The sequence below is a fragment of the Vanessa cardui genome, chromosome 6 (genome assembly GCF_905220365.1).
Source record: "Vanessa cardui chromosome 6, ilVanCard2.1, whole genome shotgun sequence".
Classification (NCBI taxonomy): Eukaryota; Metazoa; Arthropoda; class Insecta; order Lepidoptera; family Nymphalidae; genus Vanessa; species Vanessa cardui.
Genome location: NC_061128.1, coordinates 3,426,745 through 3,449,572, shown reverse-complemented (window position 1 = coordinate 3,449,572; position 22,828 = coordinate 3,426,745). Strand labels below are relative to the sequence as shown.

Genomic DNA, 22,828 nt, shown 5'->3' with positions numbered 1-22,828 from the left:
AATTTCACAAGATATTTAAAAAAAAAAATTGCTTATAAATACACCAGTGTTACATCTTTGAGATTGCGTTTTTTTACAAGAGCCGCATTGTTCTACGAAATAAAAAAAATCCTGAATTTTTGGCAGTATGAACATAATGATTTTTCATATTAAATAAGTACACATATTTAAAATTATTCAAAAAGCATGATATTTTGTGTAATCTTATTTTATGAATTTAAAGTAACGCGCGTTCTAACGCGTATTACGTTAAAATATGTTTCACCCCTTCTGGTTCTGCGTATAGTACACTTGAACTTTGCGAATTTTTAAATTCGAATTTTCGTTAAAAAGGGTACGAAGTTATCAGCTTACTTATTAATTAGTTAAACATAAAGTAAAATTCAATTTTCTATATATTTATAGCAGAATACTGTATCGTATTATCACGGAGTAATCAAATAAAGTAAGTTTATAATCACGCCTTCATAATACTAGAAGGGTTATACTGAAGTGATTATGTTAATTAAAGTTCAAGGTATCGCGTGTCACGCCGACACGCTTGATTGTCATTGAAACATTTTATTTAATTGTATATTTTGTTTGAGTGACTGACCATCAAAACACATTTAAATTGTTGGAAGTTCGTGTCGAAAGTAGATATATATGGTTTTATATGTTTTTGGCATTAGACAGATTTATATCGTCAAAATGCATTAATCATATTTTTTCAAACCTTAAACTATTATATATTTTTTTCAAACTCAAACTCAAATTCTTTTATTCAATATAGAAGCATTACACTTACTTATTGATTGTCAAATAAGCACTACCACTGGTTCGGAAAAAGGAACACCCTGACCTGAGAAGAACCGGCGAAAGAAAGTCAGCGGGTCTTTTTTTTGTTATTTTTTTTTTTGTCAAATTAATAAGATACATAGTAGTATATGATTAGAAATAGCCAGGAGGTGATCGTTTCATTCCCAAGGTGTGCTATCAAACATAAACTCGCTAATTGTATAGTAACCTTTTGCACACAAGCGTTCCTTAACAATTTTTTTAAATTTGGCAACAGAAGCATTTTGAACGCTTTCTGGGATCCTGTTGTAGAAGCGTATACATTGCCCCACAAAAGAGTTACTGACTCTATGCAGTCGAGTAACAGGAGTAACAAGATTGTGTTTGTTCCTTGTACCAATGTAATGAGAATCACATTTTCTCATAAAAACATTAATATTTTAACATTACAAAATATGTATTGAGAAGCAACAGTCAATATCTTAATCTCTTTAAATCTAATTAACCTTAATGATATTGCGAACTAAAAGATAATATTTGCATGAATTAAAGAAAATTTGACATGTGTCTTACGGAATACAGCTATGTTTATAAAATGTAAGCAGTATGTCGACCTGAAGTCACAATATATAGTTTTAATACGAGTTTCGAAGACATTATATAAATAAAAATGTGTGCTTAAACTGTCCCCGAATGTTTTGTACACGGTACTGTTACACTTTCCGTTATATATTTAAATATTCTTGCAGGGTAGAAGAATATTTATTTTTGAAAATACAAAAACATTTTTCGGGAATGTAAAGATATTGTAATAAAAAACTTCTTTGATTATTTAGATTTTTTTTTAAATTGTAATGAATTTGAATTTAAATAGTTTTACTTGATAACATATTCTCGTTAAGAATAATCTACAATCTGCTCCGCAGACGATGTGCTCTCGAGCTCTCGTCCGTTTATCTCGACGTAACCTACTCACGTCAAATCGACTACCACTACGAAGTAGGTAATTCAACTACGGCTAACGATCATTATATCGAGCGTCGTAGATAGATAATTACGGGCTCCACAACCTTCCAATCGTTTTACTTTAAATAGAACCCAGGCAGATTTACCCGTCAAACTTTACGACCGGTTTGAAAAGTTTTATCGCACAAAATTCAATAGTAAGATATTTCACTCATAAAATAACAAAGATTGTATTTATAACAGATTATTTTTACAAAAGACTGAGCATTGTAATCAAATTATTAATTTTCGATTTATATGGAAGAATATTTATAGGTGAACATTATCGATTCTTCTTGTTCAAGGGCAACGCAATGTATTAATGAATTATTGTAATTATTCTTAAGTTAACATAATAGGAACGAACGAAGTGAAAACTGACTGACGTATCTGACGCAGATTGAAAATCGATCTTATCTATCGAATTGGTAACTATCTAAGACTGTCTATCTAAAATTGGATCCGATGTTAGGCCCGGATCTATTAAATAAAACGAAACGTCCTATTGGAATTCGTAAAAAAAAAGAAATTAAAGATTCCTAATTCAAAAATTTTGAAAGTAAAATAATCACATCGATACAGTAGAACTCGGTAGTCTATAGGGAAATAGATAATACGGTAATATTTTACTTTAATGACAAACTTCCCATAACGATGTCGTATCATGCACTTTAAACTCGATTTACAAAAATATATTTAATGTACAAAATTACCAATGACGTGCGCCTGGTTTCATAAATTAATGAATCTATCTTGACATGCGATTCGTATGATATATTATATAAGTATCTTATTTAATCCTCAGTTCGAAGAATTATAAAATAGTAGTTGTAGCTCGCGGCTCGTGTTCTGGAGTTGGAGTTTTGGTCGTTAGGTGTTAGGCATAAAAAAGAAGTACTTCTTTCGAGTTCAAGCTTCAAGCCAACCAAATTTCATCGATTTCGGTTTAGTAATTTGGCTGTGAAATAACTATAGACAGAGTTTTTCAAATTTATAATATTAGTATAGTTTAGTTCAGATTATTCATACTATAGCAGTAATGAAAGAAAGAAATGTTGAACCTTTCTTAGTCTACGTCGCGATAGTAATGGGGCTAAATTTAAAATCAATAGGACTTATACATAGCTTCTAAGATCTTATAATATGTCAGCGGTATATTAATTACACTACTAAATGCAATTTCACACAGACCGCCGTTTGCTATTTTATTAATGTTATTAAATGGTTTTTTTAATAGTGTTAAATGGTTTTAATAGTGTTTTTTCATTATGAACATAAGTAAGTAAATATTAAGTCAAAAATTTTCATTTCTACTATAATATATAGATTTTGTATTGTATTTTTTGCAGGTTACAGGTTTTGTAAGAAATTAGTAAGAAAATACATATCAATTTATGTTTTATTCTTGTTTTTGTTTCTTTTTCAATTGTTATATTGATGTGAAATAATTACACGTCAGAAACAAATACGGAATCACAGTCTAAATGTCAATAAGTAACGATTCTTTTATTGAATAAGTTAGTGATGAGATTAATTCGCCTAAAGAAAACATTTAGATAGCAAAGAAATTAATGAACTTCCATTTGGGAACGGGAAGAAGGAACTTCGGCTTTTGTTTTAGTATATAAAGAAAACTCTGATTTTCGTCTTAGTAAATAGGCATGTACCTATTGTTCTTTTAATAGGTGTTGCGATTTCCAATTGGCGTATATTGTGAATAAGATTAAATACCCATTATATTTATTATGCATTATATTCATTAATATATCCTGTTATAATTCCCAAAACCTATATGACAATTGTTGTCTTCGTGTGTTAACGGAAAGACTTTTTAAACGTATCGATTGTATACAGTGATAAAGATGAAAGAAGTGAACTAAACTAAATATATAGGTGCCAAAAAGTAATAGAAATTAGAAGAAAACAACGCAGGGTTTCTCCAAATTTCTAGTAAGTTATATTTACTACAATAAAAATACCTACAACACAATTCGAAGTAGTTGTAGTAGTAGTAAACAATAAACATCATGTATTAATTCTTCACGCATTTTTTTCCTTTTTTTTATCTCATTTTAAGAAATGATTGTATGTCTATGTAGTTCTCGTAGGTCTAACTTACATTACAAAACGAAACTATGACTAACTTAAAACTAGTTAATTCTACAATCCAAATTATCGCGCACCATCTGATGCATCTTTTGGTAATGGACTATGTAATATATTTGCAAAAGTGATTTTTTTAACAATTACAAGATATTATTTTCCCTAAAAAATCCCTATTTTCCCTAAAAGCTTTTTTAAACGATTTAAACAAATAAACATGAGATAAATATAAAATTGTTACGAGTTAGTTTTTCATGTACCTAATTATTTTTTCATACGGTTTAATACATTAACAAACATAAACATTTATTTTATTGTACAAATAATGAATTGTCATCTAATTAAAAATTATTCTATATTATATTTTTATGTTATTATAAAACCACTATTCAGTTGAATTAATTATTATTCAGTTCATATAAAAGGCAAATCCCCGAGTCACTTGTATAAGGAAATAAACGTTAAAGAGGAAAAAATCTTTCGGGTCGTATAATTAAGGAAAGTAAGAATATTTTTTACAAAATCGAATAAAGTTTGAGTCGTCACGGCTGTCGCCTTAGAAGACCAAGACGACTAGTTTATGGGAGAAGTTTTTTAATTTATTTTGCTCGGTCAGTTGCTATTAAATCGCAATAAAAGTGTGTTTTAATGTTTGGTACTTTAATTATCTTTCTTACTTAAACAAGTTAGGTAATTAATCACTTATTAATTAGGACTATTTACCCGTCCAACGTTGTATAGGAAGAATATGGGTGTACATTATGTATACATATACCTATATGTAACTGTAAATATAAATATACGTATATGGTCCCCAGGATTATCTTTTGACATCTTATCAGACATTTTACATGAACAATTAATGAATTATTCATGAATGACTGATGAAGTTTGCTATTTTTAAATATGTTGAGATTAACAAAAAATATACGTTGTATAATCAATTTTTATGTAATTTTATTATAAGATTTATTTACGTAGTTTATAAACATAATAATTTTTAATTTAATTAAATCAAACTTAATCTCATATTCGCGGTTCGGCTAGCGTGAAGCGATTCAGCAGCTTACATGTGTCTCGAGTGGAAAAATGTAGTGTGGAGAAACGCGAGAAGCGTACACGCTCCGATGCGCACTTTTTACACGAATTGTAGCCACACTGATAGCGGACCGCGACGCCTTTAGGACGATTTAATTATAAATACTTTAGGGAGGGATCGGTTGAACAATGCTGTCTTCTTTTTTCAAATGACAAATAAATCATGAAAGAAAGAGAGGATTATTAGATGATTTAATAGAACTGTTTGTCAGTCTTAGTGATATTTATTCTTTAATAATAGAATAGATTAATTTAGCTTTATCTGTAAATTGATGTCTTGCTTCATAATGTAAGTGACAATGATTCACTTCTTTACATAAATAAATAAATAAAATAAATATGAGACAACATCACATACATTACTCTGATCCCAATGTAAGTAGCTAAAGCACTTGTGTTATAGAAATCAGAAGTAACGACGGTACCACAAACACCCAAACCCAAGACAACATAGAAAACTAATGGTAATCTACATCGACTCGGCCAGGATCGAACCCGGGACTTCAGCGTGGCGTACCCATGAAAACCGGTCTACACCTCACTCGACCATGGAGGTCGTCATGGTATAAAACAAAGTTGCTTAGCGATGTCTGTCCCTGTGTATGCTTAGATCTTTAAAATTACGCATTTCGATACGTTTTTCTAATGTGATGTCGTAAATAAATAAATTCTGTAGTACATTTAGTATCAGCCTGGCACCCGTGCGAAGCCTGGGCGAACGAAGCGCTAGTATATAAAATATAACATCTATTGTTATCGTTAATGTGATGTTTTCGTTTGAGTAGATTTACAATTAGTATGTCTCTTTTTTCTAATAACTATTTCCCGTAACTCTACTCTCATAAAATTCACTTTTCCTGTTAATCTCGTAATTAATGACCCAATGTCTATATGCAGGCTACGAGACAGCCGTATTGGTTCAGTGGTTTGTTTGTGGTAAGCTAACAAACACACTAATGGATAATACAGGCAGATACTACTTTTGCATTTCTATTATAAAGTCTGATTAATTCAATTAATTAGACCTTTATAAAGTAGTTAACTTTCTAAATGTTAGGAGCGTAATATAGGTTTCAGAACGTTTGTCAGAATGTATTCGTTCAATACATAAAATTAATTATAAACACAAATTAAGGACGTGGAAAATTAGTCTTACTAAACCGGCGTCGAACCCGCAATCTTCGCTTAATATTCATTTCTTAGAGTGTTGTAATCACTCGGCCATAACGTCTAAATCGTAACATGGGTTTATTTTTATATAATCTATTTTTATCCGCTACAAATAAGACCAACCAAGAGTTATACAAATGTTATCATTAACAGTAATCTTGAAATTTAACTTTTTAATTTAATTATCTCGTAAGTATTCTCAAGCATTCTTCTAAAGCCGTCTTTGAATTTAATATCAACTCGTAACAGAAGATATATGCGATTATTAAATACATTATTAATTAGAAAGTTATCGATTTGTAACATATGCAGTGAAAACATGTTCAGTTCAATGAATTCATACAGTTATGAGTAAACTTTGACGTAGACAATGAATAATGTTAAGAAACATTTGTTGTTATTGTGTCGTAAATATACAATTAAAACAAAAGTATTGAGATGTTGTATATGAAATTGAAGATAGACCATCTATAGAATAGATTAATTCACCAAATAATGTTAATAAAATTGTTATTATGTGTGTATATAGGTATATGTAAAAACTTTATAAAAAGGCGTTTTTCACAGCATATATCGCTTACTTTTTAAATAATTTTAAGTGGAAAATAAGGTGGTTGATTTAAAAAATGCTAGACCAACGAAGATATTGCCATAATTACTAATTTACATGTTGTGCTATTTACTAACAAAATATATAACATCAAATATACATATATTATTTTCTTATTGCACTCCAATTAGCAAGAGATTTTATACATTCATGGTACATGATAAATTATTGGAATTGCATTAGTTGCAAAAGACGGCCTTATCGTTAAGGCTGTGATCTCTCCAGTGATATCTCCAGCTTAGAGAAGAGTTCCAATTTGAAAATTATTAAAATAATTTATCTTAAAGTATTTATGTAACGCACGTGTAACGTACACTAAATAATTCTCTAAAGCGTTTTTTTTTCAAATGACTTTAACACTTGGTCATTAAAATATATATATTATGTGTAACTTATATAATAATATATTTTTTATTTGTGATTAAATGCGTTGATACGCTAGAGAGCTATTTCATACATAACGGAACTTTGAAATATTTAATTAAATTTTTAAAATTCATTTGAGAAATCACAATAATATTCATGTTTACCACATAGACTAATTACCACGGGAAACGACGTAAACAATAAACGTATATATATAGAATAGATATATATAATAATTTTAAGATTGTTTTTATTATTAGATTTTTAAGGAAAAATATTATAAATAACTAATTTATTGACTATGTTAGTTAATTTTATGAATAGTTGTTGCCCACGGTTTCGATCGCGCTTAAGAAGGTTGTTGTCATATGTAAGGGGAAAAAGTAGCCTATGTCCTTAATTGGAGCTCAAGTTTGTTTCATACCAAATTTCATCAAATTCGGTTCAGCGGTTTGGTCGTGAAAGAGCGACTGACCAGAATCTAAATATGGTGAATATAAATTACATTTCTGTTGAAAGATGCAAATTAATAATTCTGATATATCTTCTAGTTTATAATTTCGAATATTGTAAATATATTAATGATATTAGATCTTAATCTAAAAAGTATCTGATAACGGCGCTCGCTCGCCGTAGTTCCAGTTAGGATTCGCTCCAATTGCTCCGCTCGTGGCTCGCTAATCGTCAGGTGGACGCTGAGATCTTCATGCGCAATACATATTTATACTTTGCGAAATGTTGACGGCATTTTCCCCGTTTCATATCGTAAAAATTCTACGAATCGCGTTGAAAGCTTCGGGTGTAATATTTAAAATTGACTTTTCGCTACACGACTACAGGTATAACAATTTGGAACACCTTTTTTCGTTCTTCTCTATTCTGATTAACGTATTTTCTGAGAATTTATATTGAGTTTAAAGGAAGATGAACGTAACGTGTACACGTTAGATTAATTATATCACACACGGAACCATTAAGTTATATTGCTGAACTATTGCAATTTGTTATGATTTTAAGTTAGACTGTTTGTCACCAACCCTTGTTCTATTATTAAAACAATTATGTTAATAAAAATTGCGCTTTGAACAGTTTTAGGCGATGAACCAACTTGAAGTACTGTGTTGCCTTGCTGAGCACTTCCAGCTTTTTTGATGGCGATTTGGTTTTCTGATTGGCCGCCGAACTGAACGAGGCTTGAAACATCAACGCCAAGTATTTTGATATTAGGCTTGAATTGAACTAGGTTTAGCCTGCCCCAATCCGAGACTGTTTAACGAAGACCTGATTTCTCTAAAAAAATAGCACGAAAGGGTTATAAAAAGTGTCTATGGTACTGTTATCTTCATAGCAGTGAATATTGCTGACTTGCAACAAATCTCTGATATGCAGTAGAAATGGTGGGATAGTACGCAGCCTCGCGGACTCCATAATTGACGAATTTTAAAGGCAGAGCAAGCACCGTCGACAACGACTTTGATAGTCTGATCAAGTTCATTATCTGAAAAAGCCGGTCATCCAGTTTCATAAACGTCATAGAAAGGAAGCTTCGAAAGAAGCACTTTGTGCCACACACGATCGAAGGCCTTCATTATGTCCAATTTGGTTGCTAATGCCTCCCTTTTGGACCCACCTGCTTACGCCGATCTATGTGTCTGGTAAACTTTAAATTATTCCTCTCGCTTGCTTTGCTTTGCAATTAAAGTCTAAACGATAAAGTTTATAATTGCCAGTTCAACTAAATTTCCTACGGTTAAACTTATTACAGTTCAAAAAAAAGTTTGAATATTTTTTTATAATAAAATGCATAATTCAATATTGATTGAGCTTTTGTATACTTCTAGCTGAACCTTTTTCCAATTTCCATCTATTTTCTAAACCATTTTATGCTCCGTATTAAAAAAGTAGCCAATATCTTTTCGTAGTTGTATTCGAGACTCCAACTACTCCGGTTCAGCGCTTAAGGCGTGATGAGGTAACAGACGTAGTTAGTATCAAAGTTATAATATTAAGAATAGATAGATGTAGTCTTTAGGTTATTAAATGAATGAATATATAAATAAATATTTTTAATCAAAGTTGGACTTTTTAAGTTTACATATTGGATGGAATTTTTAAGCAGTAATATGTGTGATCAAAGTCGTAATATTATATTCATTCAACACATCGAGCAATAAAAATATAAAACAGTAAAAAATACATGTAAAAAGTAACACTCGTACGTAGAAATGTTCCTCAATAGATTTCATTCAATTCCACACTATTTGTTTGCGAGAAAATGTTTCCCAACTTTTACGAGGTGTATCTCCTTATTTTATCATGTGTGCCAACACTGGCTGGTCTCGCCTTCGGAATTATGCTGCATACCGTAACACTAGTTCAACATAGTTTTAATTTACATTAGTGGTTTGCGTTGTATTTGAACTAAATCATAAACATGAAAAATTATTTCGATATTTTTTCATAATACAGGTTAATATTTTCATTGGCAAATGGTTAGGAGTTACTGCTACCCTTAGATATTGGTACCGTAAACGATTTTAATTTAAACTTGCATCGCTAGTGAGCCACCGACTATTCATAATTATGATGTCCCGTGAAGATACACTGACTCACTCGTACTTCAAAACGGAACACAAAAAATCTAAATATAGCTTCGCGCTAGAATATATGACGAGACGAGAATATCAATAGTGAAAACTCTTAAACAATCTGCGATGCTATCTTCATTAAATTCGTTTAATAAACAAAGTAAAATCAAGACGCCTAGTGCCACTATTAAGGTCTTTTGGAGTCAAAAGCCTTTCATAACGAGAGGCTTAAGTGTAATCCACCGCCCGAGCACCACTGCCGTTTGTAGGCCGGATACATGTCACTGAATTTCTCAACTTTTTAAACTCGAAATAGATGATTTTACCTAATTAACGCTCGGTGGTGAAGATACGAATACTTATTTAATTAGTTATTTTATGCAAACATTAATGTTTGACGAAATACTTAACGTGTTATTTATTTACAAATCAAATGTACAATTATTTTAAGCCTTAATTTAAATTCGCCTGTTAGTTTGTGTGTCTTAAATATTAACTTGAATTTTTAGCTGATATTTTAGGATGTACACTTTTGGTAATGTTGATATTATAATTCGTAAAATGTACGACATAATGCAATTTATTTTAAATATTTTTTGTATGTGTGTTATTTTACAGTTAACGTCTTACATTCGTACGTATTTTAATATAAAGTTAAACTTCTTAGGCGTAATCAGAGCAACATTTTGGGGTCGAAATTACAACGTTTCGAAGTTACGCTTCTTGTGTCTAACGACTGTCTTCTAATTTTTTGCATAAATTGTTCCCTTTGTTATGAATAATTAACGTCAGGATGATCAATTTTAAATGGTGCGTCACACTATGTTTCCTATGAAAGCAAGTTGTTTTATCACGTATATTTCCACAAAATATTATCGTAACAGCAACCCATCTTTAATATGACAACAATATTATCTAGGGCGAGGTGTGTGTAGGATTAAAATCAATCCTTTAATTTAAAACTACAACTATAAATAAATCAATATAGAGAATCTATTATATAAGAAACGTTATTCTGTACAAAATAATAAAAATAATAATGTTTTATTATTACTTATTATTATATACATTAATGTAATTTTTCGTAACTCATATAATTAGTTATATTATATATATAATTGATGAAGATTTTCATTTGTGTGTGTTGAGTGAAACTATTTTGAAATTCAATTAGTCAAATAGAAAGCGCACATTATTGTTAACGTCAAATTCCTGGTTTTATCGCAATTGTATTCAAAGTTTATCATTAAAGAATCAATCATTTTGGATTATTATAATTTGGTTTTGGTTTAAGGTCACTAGTGTTCATTTGGTCGTTTACGATTAATCAAATATATTATTTTGAAAGAAAAAATGCCTTTGACCCTTTCGTGTTACGCGTAACACATTTTTCCGAATTTATTCAGATTAGACTTGTGACAGTTATGAAAATATATTGTTCTACAAATTGAAGTTCGCGATATGTCATAGAAACAGATAAGGGACGAAAATAAATTGCCATCGATATAACCCGATACCCAGAAATTCGATGGTGCGATATGACCTTCGCAATATGACGAATGACTATTCGTGTAACCCAAAACTTATTTTTTTCACTTTTATGAAACAGAGCTTGTGATTCCTCTCACATAACGAATTAATATTATTTGTTAAAACGTCCTTTATCTATTCATAACCGTCTTATTTAAAGAAATATGATAAAAATAAGATAAATATTTTGATATTTTATTTTATTAATAGTAGTCTCTAATATATAAATACTTAATAGTACATATTAACCTTCTACGTCACTACCTTACTATGTGACCAAATGGTTTCCCTTTCTCCGCTGAATTGTAAAAATAATACAAGAACAACAGAATCTGTACTAATATAAAATCCGGGTGTGCGCTTCGGGTTTTTAAAGTGTTGCAAAAATGTAACTTTAAAAGAAACGCTATTTGTCGGAAATAAGTTAAAAGCGTAAAATGTTAACTTGTTTGTTACTCGGAAATACTTTTAGCTAAAAGAAACTGAAAGAGATCAATTTTATTGGTTATTTTTTATTTCTTAACGAGAAAAGAAATTTATAAGGAAAATTCATTTAAAGGGTAGTTTAGTATCTTTTTTAAATCTCTAGCAAAATATAACTTAAGAGCGAGGTTTCTGTATTCATCTAGAGTAGTAGAATATATTTTATTAGTTTTATATAAATGTAGGCGTAAATTTTTCATTTGAAAGTTTCATTCCGAGCGTTCGAAATATTACAAGTTAAAAACTTATAATAAGCAGGTGCAAGTCTGTTTGTATTATTTTTATTTAATTTGATTCTCTACGTGTCATTATAATTTAAAGATGTAACGATCACAATGCCAAAAAAATTCAAACCCAAGTTTATTACGGATAAAGCGGTACAATTTCGATTAGCATATTCATAAGAAAGAAGGAAGTCTTATATTTAGACGTTAAATAAAAGAAGTTTAATAAAATCTAATCATAATTCTTCGAGATGCAATTGTTTTCAAAGAAACGTTACATAAACGGTATAATACTTTTAATGTGCTTTGTGCTTGTTACTACAGTTCTTCTATAAATATACTACTACGTGATATGGTCGTTTAAAAGAAAATAAAAAAATACGATTATTAAATTATTTGGTGCATTAGTATGAGTGACACTACCGCTTACAGGATATCCTAGTGTGTGTGAGACAACTTAGAGTTACAAGAAATATTACAATTTACTAAGTTTATTTTACTAAAAAATAATATATTAAATGAGAAAGCGCGTGCCTTTGTGAATTAATAGATGTATGTTTTGACTCACAGATTTAGATATAGATACCTATCGTAACAGTTTGTATGAAATAACTTTTGATTACAAGAAAGTTTAAATTTAATATTAAGTTACAAAAACAAAATTGTTGTTTTCATATAAATAATACCGCTAAAGTATTAAAGCGAATGTTTGTCGATTTTTTATTACTATAATCTACTTCGATTTTCCACGATATTTAAAAAAGCGTATTTCATACAAACTATTGGCTTTATTAACCATAACGAGTAAAGTTCTTGCGTTGAAATCAGCGAATGTTTACATACGATTTTATATGAATATGAGCCCTAACACTTCAAACTTAGGTTGCATATTTGTTTGAAAACATTATTACTCGTAGCGTACCCTGTCTACGTTATCATTAATTAATACTTGAATGGTTGATTGATAACTGCACCGCTAGAAAAGGTTGTTAACATTCCTTTTATTCGCCTAGCAGAAAATTGCTACATGCGGACATATTTAATTACTTCATCTTGTTTGACCCACTTAACGATGAAACATTTTCTCTACATTTCCCTAAGACATTATTAATAATAGGTTTTAAAATGTTTTCTATTTTTAATTATCCATCATTACTTATTATTGGCGTGAAACATCTTTAATCGTGATGAGAGTGAAAAAGAAAATAAATAAATAACTGCCTTGAAATGTCTCACGGCTAGGCAAAGGTTTCATTTTTGTGTTGATGGTTCGGAACTTATTCCACCGCGTTGCTTCGCAGATCGGTAGATAAAATTATGGAAAAATATCATACGACAGTTGTAGATTACTTCATGATGTTTTCGCTGATATAAATTACACATTAAGCACATAAAACTTTTCTGGATGTGAAGCAATAATATCTCGGCCACCTAGGTTTTCAATAGTATAAAGCATTATACTATTGAAAACAGAGGTGGCCGGTGAACATAGCAATGTTCGAATTGAAGAGTAACAATTATACAACGCTTAATGAAAACGTGTAATGTTTTTGACGTAAAAATAAGTCCAAAACCTAGACATATTTAGCTCTATTTTTATTTGAAAGAAACTTACTAGATACGCTTTAACTTTCGAAGGCTGAGCATAATAGATAGATAAGATAGATAATTTTATGTAATAAGTTCGAATCACTTTTTCGAGCTTTTCCCTGGAACCAAAAATCATCGACGCAAAATTGACAGAAATAAATATACAACATTTTAATATAATATTTAAATAGTTAATATAGTATTACATTATTTTGTATCACAAGTTTAAGAAATAAGCTTTAAGGCTTATAAACTAATATGAGGTACACTTTTATTGGTGTATATTATACAGTAAGAAATATTCTACCATTGCATAGATCGGGCGACTTTCATTGAATTGTGCGGAGTGTAGGGAATAGTTTATTGTCATCCATTCATCGCCAGTCTATTCACTACTTTTATATCGTATTATATTAAATTGCACAGAATGCGATACGCAATAAAAAGCTCTTTCATTTTAAGGCTTTGTTTATATTAAATAAAAATATGCTTAATATATATTTATATAACAAAAAAAACACATATTATAATTATTAAACTTTTATTGTTTATCTTTTACAAAGCCTGTGTTATATATAAATATTTACTATGATAATAAGTATAAATGCTATTTACCTTCGCCTCCTGCTGTGAGTTTTTCGTCGATCGTGGGCGGGCGGATCGCTCGTGGCGCCGCCGTCGCCCTCAGCGCTGTGCCCCGCCCCCATTCTACCCCATGCCACAACACACACCGTCACAAACACACGTCCAACGACACCCAGCACACACGAGACTGTACACTTGCCCCACACAATGATTCCAGGGTGTCGTGGTTCAGACTGGCCACGTTGTGCCCGCACGGATCGCGATGCGAATGTGAAACGTACCGTCGCACGCGCATACCGCACGCCTTACATTACTCTTAATTGCCCGAGTTTCATACGATGACCGTTCTTAGTTTGGTTGTTGTTAGAATTGAATTATCTCTCGTAATGTATTAAGGGCAATCATTTTTAATAGACAAATAACGTGGGAAGTTAAATATAGAGCTGTGACAATCGAGTGTAACAATATTCAAACAAAGGAGATTTAAAATAGAACATAATGTTTACGTAACTTTGTTTATAAATAAAATATTCAGTCACTCTTTTAAAAATTCCAGCACATCACACAATAAACGATGCCAGTACATGGTTCTGCTTGGTTTGGATTTAGAAGACATATATTTAATTTAAACGTATTTCGCTTTCATCATTTCAGTATGAATTATACACATAAACTTTAAAGAAAGCGGGGTTTGGTTTTAAAGCTAGCCATTCACGGGCACTCCATTTGGATTGGCGCCACACCAAAACGCCAAAATTATACAAAAACTGATCGTGAATGGTAAAAACGACGTGGATTTGCTGGCATTGCTCCACACTTTGGATTTCCAATCGTTCCAAAGTCTGATGCGACGACGCTCCAATGGCCGCAGTCCAACTTGTCGTGAATGCGAGATCTCGATTTCCGCCGACGCGGCGTGGCGCCAATCCGCGCGTACTTGCCCGTGAGTGGACGAACCGAACTCCAAATTTTGGCCATTTTGTTTTGCGCTGTGGTAAAGAACGGTTGTCTCTGTGTTTCTGTCATTATGTCAGGGAAAGAGTTTGTTTTAGAGGTGATTGAAATGTATAAAGAATCACCATGCCTCTGGCAAACAACTCATATTGATTATCACGATAAATTTAAAAGAAATTCTGGCTTAGAACATCTAGTAGAATTATTATTTAACTATCGAGCAAAATGAAAAATTAAATGGAGTGGCGCCACTCCAAGCGTACTCGTGAATGGCATGACAATTTGGACGTCAGCCACTGGCGTGGAATCGTTCCAAATGGAATGCCCGTGAATGGTTAGCTTAAGGGATCACTTTAAACAATTTTAAGGTGTCATTAAGTTATAGTACTATTGTACTATTATAGTAATATTGTACGCAGTTTAACTTTTTTGGTATATGAAAAAATAACTTTATTTTTTATTATAAGTTCACTAGGTGTGATAAAATATTATATAATAGTTTCCTTTTCTAGAACAAACTATTCAGGTGTAGCTGTTAAAGTAGAGAAGAGAGTCCGTAGGCAAGAAGTTTAAGTCTAAATAATCAAATATTATAAAATGTAAAGTCTTAAAAAATGACGTTAGTATTCCAATGATCGGTAAAATTGTTGGTACATCTTAGTACAATGCGTTTCAATTGTGTACAGAATCATAATTTATTATGAATGCTGTAATGTGATTAAGAGTCATGAGATTACCTGCCAAGCCGGCAACAGAAGAGTTGGTTATTCAATGCACTTAGAAATCGCTTCGCTCTCGATTCCAATAATTACACGATCTGTTGCTTCCCTGCGAAAATGTGAAGTTAACATCTTTAAATAATTAATTTGCTTTTGATACGACACGAAATCTTTTCAAATTATTCGATAGCAACTTTCTAGAAAATGTACATATATAACACATTTAGTGAATAGTTTAATTTTGTATTGTATTAGGTGAAAAATTACAGAAGAATATATTTTTATTCTAAGATTAATATATTTAAGGAACGTAAGAGGAAATTACGTAAATAACATGCGTAGATATGTTAATGTGTTCTCGACGGATTGAATTGCGAAGTCTAGAAAGTACGTGTATAAATCTTTAGATCTTTTTCAATTTAACAAGCTGGGTTGTGTGTGTAAAAACGTCTTAAAATTATCGTTTGGGACATACATTATAAGCCGAGATGGCCAATGGTTAGAACGCGTGCATCTTAACCGATGATTGCGGGTTCAAACCCAGGCAAGCGCCACTCATCATTCATGTGCTTAATATGTGTTTATAATTCATCTCGTCCTCGGCGGTGAAGGAAAACATCGTGAGAAAACCTGTATGTGGCTAATTTCATATAAATTCTGCCACATGTGTGTTCCACCAACCCGCATTGGAACAGCGTGGTGGAATATGTTCCAAAGCTTCTCCTCAAAGGGAGAGGAGGCCTTAACCCAGCTGTGGGTAATTTACAGGCTGCAGTTGTCGTTTTGTATATAAATTATATGTTATAATATTAATTTTATTATTATAAATATATTGAACGGCATTAAAAAAAATACGCTGCATCTATTTTTGTGTAAGTTAATTGTACCTATTTTTGGATTTATTGTGTTCATATTTTTTATTACGATTCTGAAAAAAGAAAATTTATTATTAGTCGATTGTAATCGGTGTTGTTGATAAAATAAAACTATGATTAATGGTGTCGTTTAACGCAAATATAAGAACCAGAAGGGCATAACGTAATGCGCTTAACTAACTACTTTATAAAAAAGTTACATGAAAAAGATATATTATACGTACTAGCATTATTACCGATTGAATTTTTACAATGCGGTACACTGCCATTATTTATAAACAAAGAATATATATTTAAAACATTAAAAAGGATCGTCTATACAAATGTTGTTCCTAATTTCAACTGAGTAATGAATTTTCAAAAACAGTGCAACGTGATTTAAACAGCTTTCAGTATTTCTGACTTCCTTTTGGAAGTTAGAAATGATGAATTTTCATGCAAATTTTCATCCTGTTTTATCCTCTTAGAATTTTCAAGAAGCTTTAACAATTGTCTCTATTCCATTAACATATCAAGCCTTAATATTAATTATCATATTTCTTACATCAGAAATCATGATTGAACCCCTTTCGTTCTATATAAAAATCTGCATAAAATTTCATCCCATCAAACCTACCGATTAGACTGTGAGTTATATGCCTGTAATTAATAATTTTATTAAGTAAGTATGGGTTTTTTAGTTGAATTATTATATATTATGTATTTTTTTATTATTCAGTTTAATCTATTACTTCTTTAATAAGGCCAATACATGCTGTGTGTCAATAAACGGTGCTCGGATTTTGTGAAACGCACCACCTACTCATCAATTATTCCACTGGCATACAGTTGTACTTGTATTGTCCTGCTCCGCTTTGTAGGGCGAATAAAGCTTTATTGTTAGTGAATTTACACTTTAAGGAATTCATAAATCAAAATAAAATATATACATTTCAAGTAAGCCAGTACAATAACTTTTATACTTGCAATAAAATGTTATAAATCTAAATAACATTTATAGTTATCTACGTATTGTATACTAGTAAGAAGATACTTATTTATAGTCCTTACAATGTTTGCTTTCTTATTATCTATGCTTAAATATCGTTACTAAGAAATTTATTACCGTCTGTCTATATAACGCGTTTTCACGACCAAACCACTGAACCCAATTTGATTAAATTCGATAGGTAGATATAGGTTACCTTTTTATGCCTGAAGACCAGTATTTAAAATACGAAAGAAGCCGTTGCTACAACTAGTATTATTAAAAGTAAAACAAGGTGAACTATATTTATTTAAGTTCTTAAAATCAATAAGTTTTATTTCAACTTTCTTCTGACAGATACAGTAGTTACCAGTGTTCTAGTTAATTGTTAAGACAAAGTGGGTAAAGCATTAAAATCTAATTTAGTGAAAGAATTCTGCACTTCTTGTCTCGCTTCAGAGAGCGGTGGTTGTCTTCCGTATAAATGTTGTTCCTTTTCTTCATATGAATAATGTTTAAGCGTGAAAGAGATAACAGATCCAACGGTTGTTATGATACTGTTAAAAACTTATGATCATAAATGATTAATGCTGGTTACCGTTTGTTGGTCAGTAGTGACCGTGCAAATGGTTGTATTGTCGGTTTATGTAATGTTGGTGCATCTTTCATAGACACTGATAATTAAATATTTCTTTTGCGTATCGTATGTATTACCAGTTCATGAAAAGCACCACTAGTATCTTTTTCTACCTATACATAAAGTATGTTTGTCCTTGTCTTTGCATTTCTATACTATTTATCCAACAACAAACAACTGCAACAGTAAATTCCCACTGCTGGGCTAAAGGCCTCCTCTCCCTTTGAGGAGAAGGTTTGGAACATGAACATGTTCCAAACCTTCTCCTCAGCTCCCACCAACCCGCATTGGAACAGCGTGATGATTCCATCACGCTGTTCCAATGCGGGTTGGTGGAATACATATGTGGCAGAATTTCTATGAAATTTGTCACACGAGCACGAGATGAATTACAAAGACAAATTAAGCACATGAATCAGCGGTGCTTGCCTGGGTTTGAACCTGCAATCATCGGTTAAGATGCACGCGTTCTAACCACTGGGCCATCTCGACTCCTTATCCAACTGTGATGAAAATTTGGCGAAATGACCGCGTACGCAAAAGCACTGGAACAAAATACGACCAAAACCTTTCTTTGTGGTTTTCTCCTACAATATAAACGTCATATGTGGACTCTTATTCGACACGCGAAATACCGGGATAGGTAGCTAGCTCACAATAAACCCAACGAGCATGTAAACTGTCAAAAATTGTGAATGCAGCGGTGTTAACATTGTATGTGAATTTCAGTTCTATTATAAAAGTACTCATTCCGTGCACAATTTTTTAGCAGATAATAATAACGCTAGATTTATTTTAATCTTAACAACGATGTAATCTTATTAATGTGGAAAAAGTATTTTGTATTTCGACTTGTTTATGGTTTAAACCAAAAAGGTTATTTGTAAAAAGTTTTCATAACGAAAAATATTAATAAGAAATATACCAGAAATTAAATAAACATAAATTTTTCTATTAAGAAAATTTCATCGTTCACTTCAGATATTTCTCATCATAGGGAATGAATGCAAACATTGAAATGTTTTCCGTCTTGCACAGTTAATTAGATCCTCGTCATAGAATTTCTTCCCTGCTTCCGACATTGGGTTCATTTTTGAACTAATTATATCTTCTAGACCGAAAGATAAATTTCAATATCAAACAACTTATCAAAACATACAACAACAACAACAGTATGTAAGTTTCCCACTGCTGGGTAAGGCCTCCTCTCCCTGTGAGGAGAAGGCTTGGAATATATTCCACCACGCTGTTTCAATGCGGATTGGTGGAATACACATGTGGCAGAATTTCTATAAAATTAGAGACATGCAGGTCTCCTCACGATGTTTACCTTCGCCGTCGAACACAAGATGAATTTATAAACACAAATTAAGCACATGAATATTCAGTGGTGCTGAACTGGGTTTGAACCCGCAATCATCGCTTAAAATGCTCGCGTTCTAACAACTGGGCCATCTCGGCTCATAACAAACAATACTCATTGTTATAAACTGAAGATCAGTTATGGATGGGTAATAATAAAATGTTTGAAGAGTCGGCTCTTGTGCTGAAATATTGCAATTATCATCGCTGAAAGAAAATATCGTGCGGAACCTTACACGTGTCGGATGTAAGTGCAGTGGAGCAGCATTGTGGAATAAACTCAAGATCTCCTCGTATCCTGAACAAGGAAAGGGTATTTATTCAAGAGTGAAATACTTGAGGTGTAATGTTGACTACATTTATTCTATATAAACATTAAAGGCTTAAAATCCCATCTTATTACGGTAAGAGCACTTCAAGACATTTTCCAGTTCAGGGAATTGATAATTCAGTATAACGTTACCAGTAAAATAATTCGGTAATAATACAATACAAATTAAATGATACAATTCAAATTTGGCGACCTCCGTGGTCGAGTGCTGTGTACACCGGTTTTCATGGGTACGCCACTTTGAGGTCCCGGGTTCGATTCCTGGCCGAGTCGATGTAGATTATCATTAGTTTTCTATGTTGTCTTGGGTCTGGGTGTTTGTGGTACCATCGTCACATCTGATTTTCCGTAATACAAGTGCTTTAGCTACTTTCATTGGGATCAGAGTAATGTACTTACATTTTTAAATAAGTATCAAACAAAAATTAAATAATTTGTTGCGCTAAATTAAATAATAATTATATATCTATATTATAAAGTCGAAAAGAGTATCTGGTTACACACGCTACTATTTAAAAGAATAATTTTGTTTGAGATAATTTTTGAGTTAGATAGTCCATTTATCAAAGGCATGGAGCAGTAACCGTAAACGCAAACTAGTATGGCACACGTTTGGCGTGGGTAACCGCATGGCACAGATAGTAAAATACTCATCATTATGTTAAAAATAATATTCAATTAAATTTTCATCCCAAAGCAAGAGCAACGTTAACATTTAAGGTTCGAAATGTTTTGCATGCGATAGGTGTATAAGATGTTTTAAAATTATAGTATCGTTCTTTAACAGACTCATTTTACTCATTTCGTTATAGCTATTGCCACACAATTTTGTTTCAGTCATATATCACTGAGTAAAATTAATATCGCTATATCCGATTTCGAAGTCGAAAGTATCGAGTATCAAATTTCAAAGTATCGATAACGACTCGCTATCGAAATATCGTTTCGACTTTTCCTATAACTATTAAAACGACCATAAGTCTTAGTCAGCAATGAAAGTAGTTTTCTCGATTAAAAGCAATGCTCCTGTTTGTACCAGCTAGTGAAAAATTTTCAGCTACGATTTGTGTTTCAAATTTCTTGTTAGCACCAATTTGTTTTGCAAAACTCTGCTGTCGCGGCTCATACGGGATTTAGTATGAATGAACACCGACGAGCGAATAGCGGGAATCTCTTGTATGAAATATTCAAGTCCAAAATGTTCTCATTCAATACAACCTTACAAGCGCTTTGGAATATTTGCGTATGTATTTCTTTTACAAATACTTATTTGAATTCGTTATATATATATACAGTTATTGCATTATTACGAAATCTTACAAAAATAGTATAAGTTTATCAATGCTAAAATAAATTACAGTTATTATAACATTTGTAATTTATTTTGTTCGTAATTGTTCTGTATTATTGATTTTAGAAACATTTGCTGCCACAACACGTACCTAGTAGTAGTACGTAGTTAGTAAATAGGATGAATACTCGGGAGAAGACGTTGAGTTTACCTTTCCTGTCATACATTTGTTTTTTGACGGTAAAGTTGACGGATTCTACATCTGATCCTGCCACATTCATTATATTTCTACACAAAGTATTCCTTATTATTATATCTTTATAAATAATCCTTTTGTAAAATAGAACCACCATTGCGTTTCCTTCAAGATAAAGTCTTAAGCGTCTTAGCATTCAGAGTTGCTTATCTTTTAGAGTGGTTACATCTTATTAATGCACAGATTAAGTTATTAACTGAAACGCTTTAAATATTGCTTAATATTTTGATTTAAAGAAAATTATCAAATGACATTAACATGAATGAAATGAATGAAAAAAATAAATAACATTTATATTTTAAAAGAGTTATTATTTTAATGTGATCGTGGAAGGAATATATTGTAAATATTTTTGAATGAATGTTCATTGTTGATTCCGTTACTATTTGTGGTTATATAGTATGTGCTATACGTTATGTGAATATGTGTAATAGCAGTAACCTAATGGATTATGTTTGTGGAAATGTCTTATGATAACCAATCGTTGCTAATTGTTAGCCTTTCTTAAGAGGCTGCTCCCCTCTCAATTTACTTATGCTGTAGAAGCATTGTATTTATATATATAAATGTATAATCAACTGTATATACACTCTGAGTATACTCGTGTTGTTCATAAACTCGGAGCAGGTCGCTTCTCCAAGATAAATACGTAAAATATGTGCCAGGGATTTAGGATTGTAGTTAAAACTTTAAAGCAAGTCGTAAAAGAAACAAACCTAGTTTTTCAAACTCGTAAAGCAAGTTTAGGTGTATAAATTCTTCGTCGTCTTATTCTCGTTTCAGGGGAAGAGGTAAATCCGACTTATACAATTGCATGAATTTCCGTCCACTATCGAACATACTCTTATCTATTGGATTTATGCACTCACCGTGTGAATACGTAACCCTATCCTATTAACGTAAATTTTATCCAATGTACAAATCTTTAACCTTTCAAATTAAAAAAAAATAATATTTATAATTTTTGAATTGAAATGTTTTCAACATAGAATATAATAACATATTCTTGTCAAGTATATTGATTGATTTTCAAAACTTATTACATGTTCTCAAAGTTATCAATCATGTCTAAGTATATCTGGTAGAGGTAAAGAAAAGCTAAACATTTTATTTGTTTGAAATAAATATAAAATATTCAAAACAAAGATGTCGTTTACAACGTGATCGTTTCCGAAGAATTTTTTAATATAAAGTTGCGGTGCAATTTCAATAAAAGACAAATATGCCCAAGGTATTAAATTCCATTCCTCAGTAATAGTATTTTTTTATTTTTTTTTATACATTAGTGGATTAGGTCTGCGTGGAAG

The 22,828-nt window shown here is 31.5% G+C and overlaps 2 protein-coding genes across 2 annotated transcripts in view; one reads left to right on the top strand and one right to left on the bottom strand.

The window, feature by feature from the left end:
• The window catches only part of LOC124530235 (protein javelin), a 100,780-nt gene extending 86,395 nt beyond the window's left edge, over nt 1-14,385 (bottom strand). The window contains exon 1 of the mRNA XM_047104289.1: nt 14,160-14,385. Within this exon, the coding sequence (XP_046960245.1) occupies nt 14,160-14,251 (92 nt within the window). The 5' untranslated portion in view covers nt 14,252-14,385. The remainder of the gene's footprint in view (nt 1-14,159) is intronic.
• The window catches only part of LOC124530237 (calcium uniporter protein, mitochondrial), a 149,795-nt gene that overhangs the window by 89,091 nt on the left and 37,876 nt on the right, over nt 1-22,828 (top strand). The gene's annotated exons all lie outside the window — the stretch shown is intronic.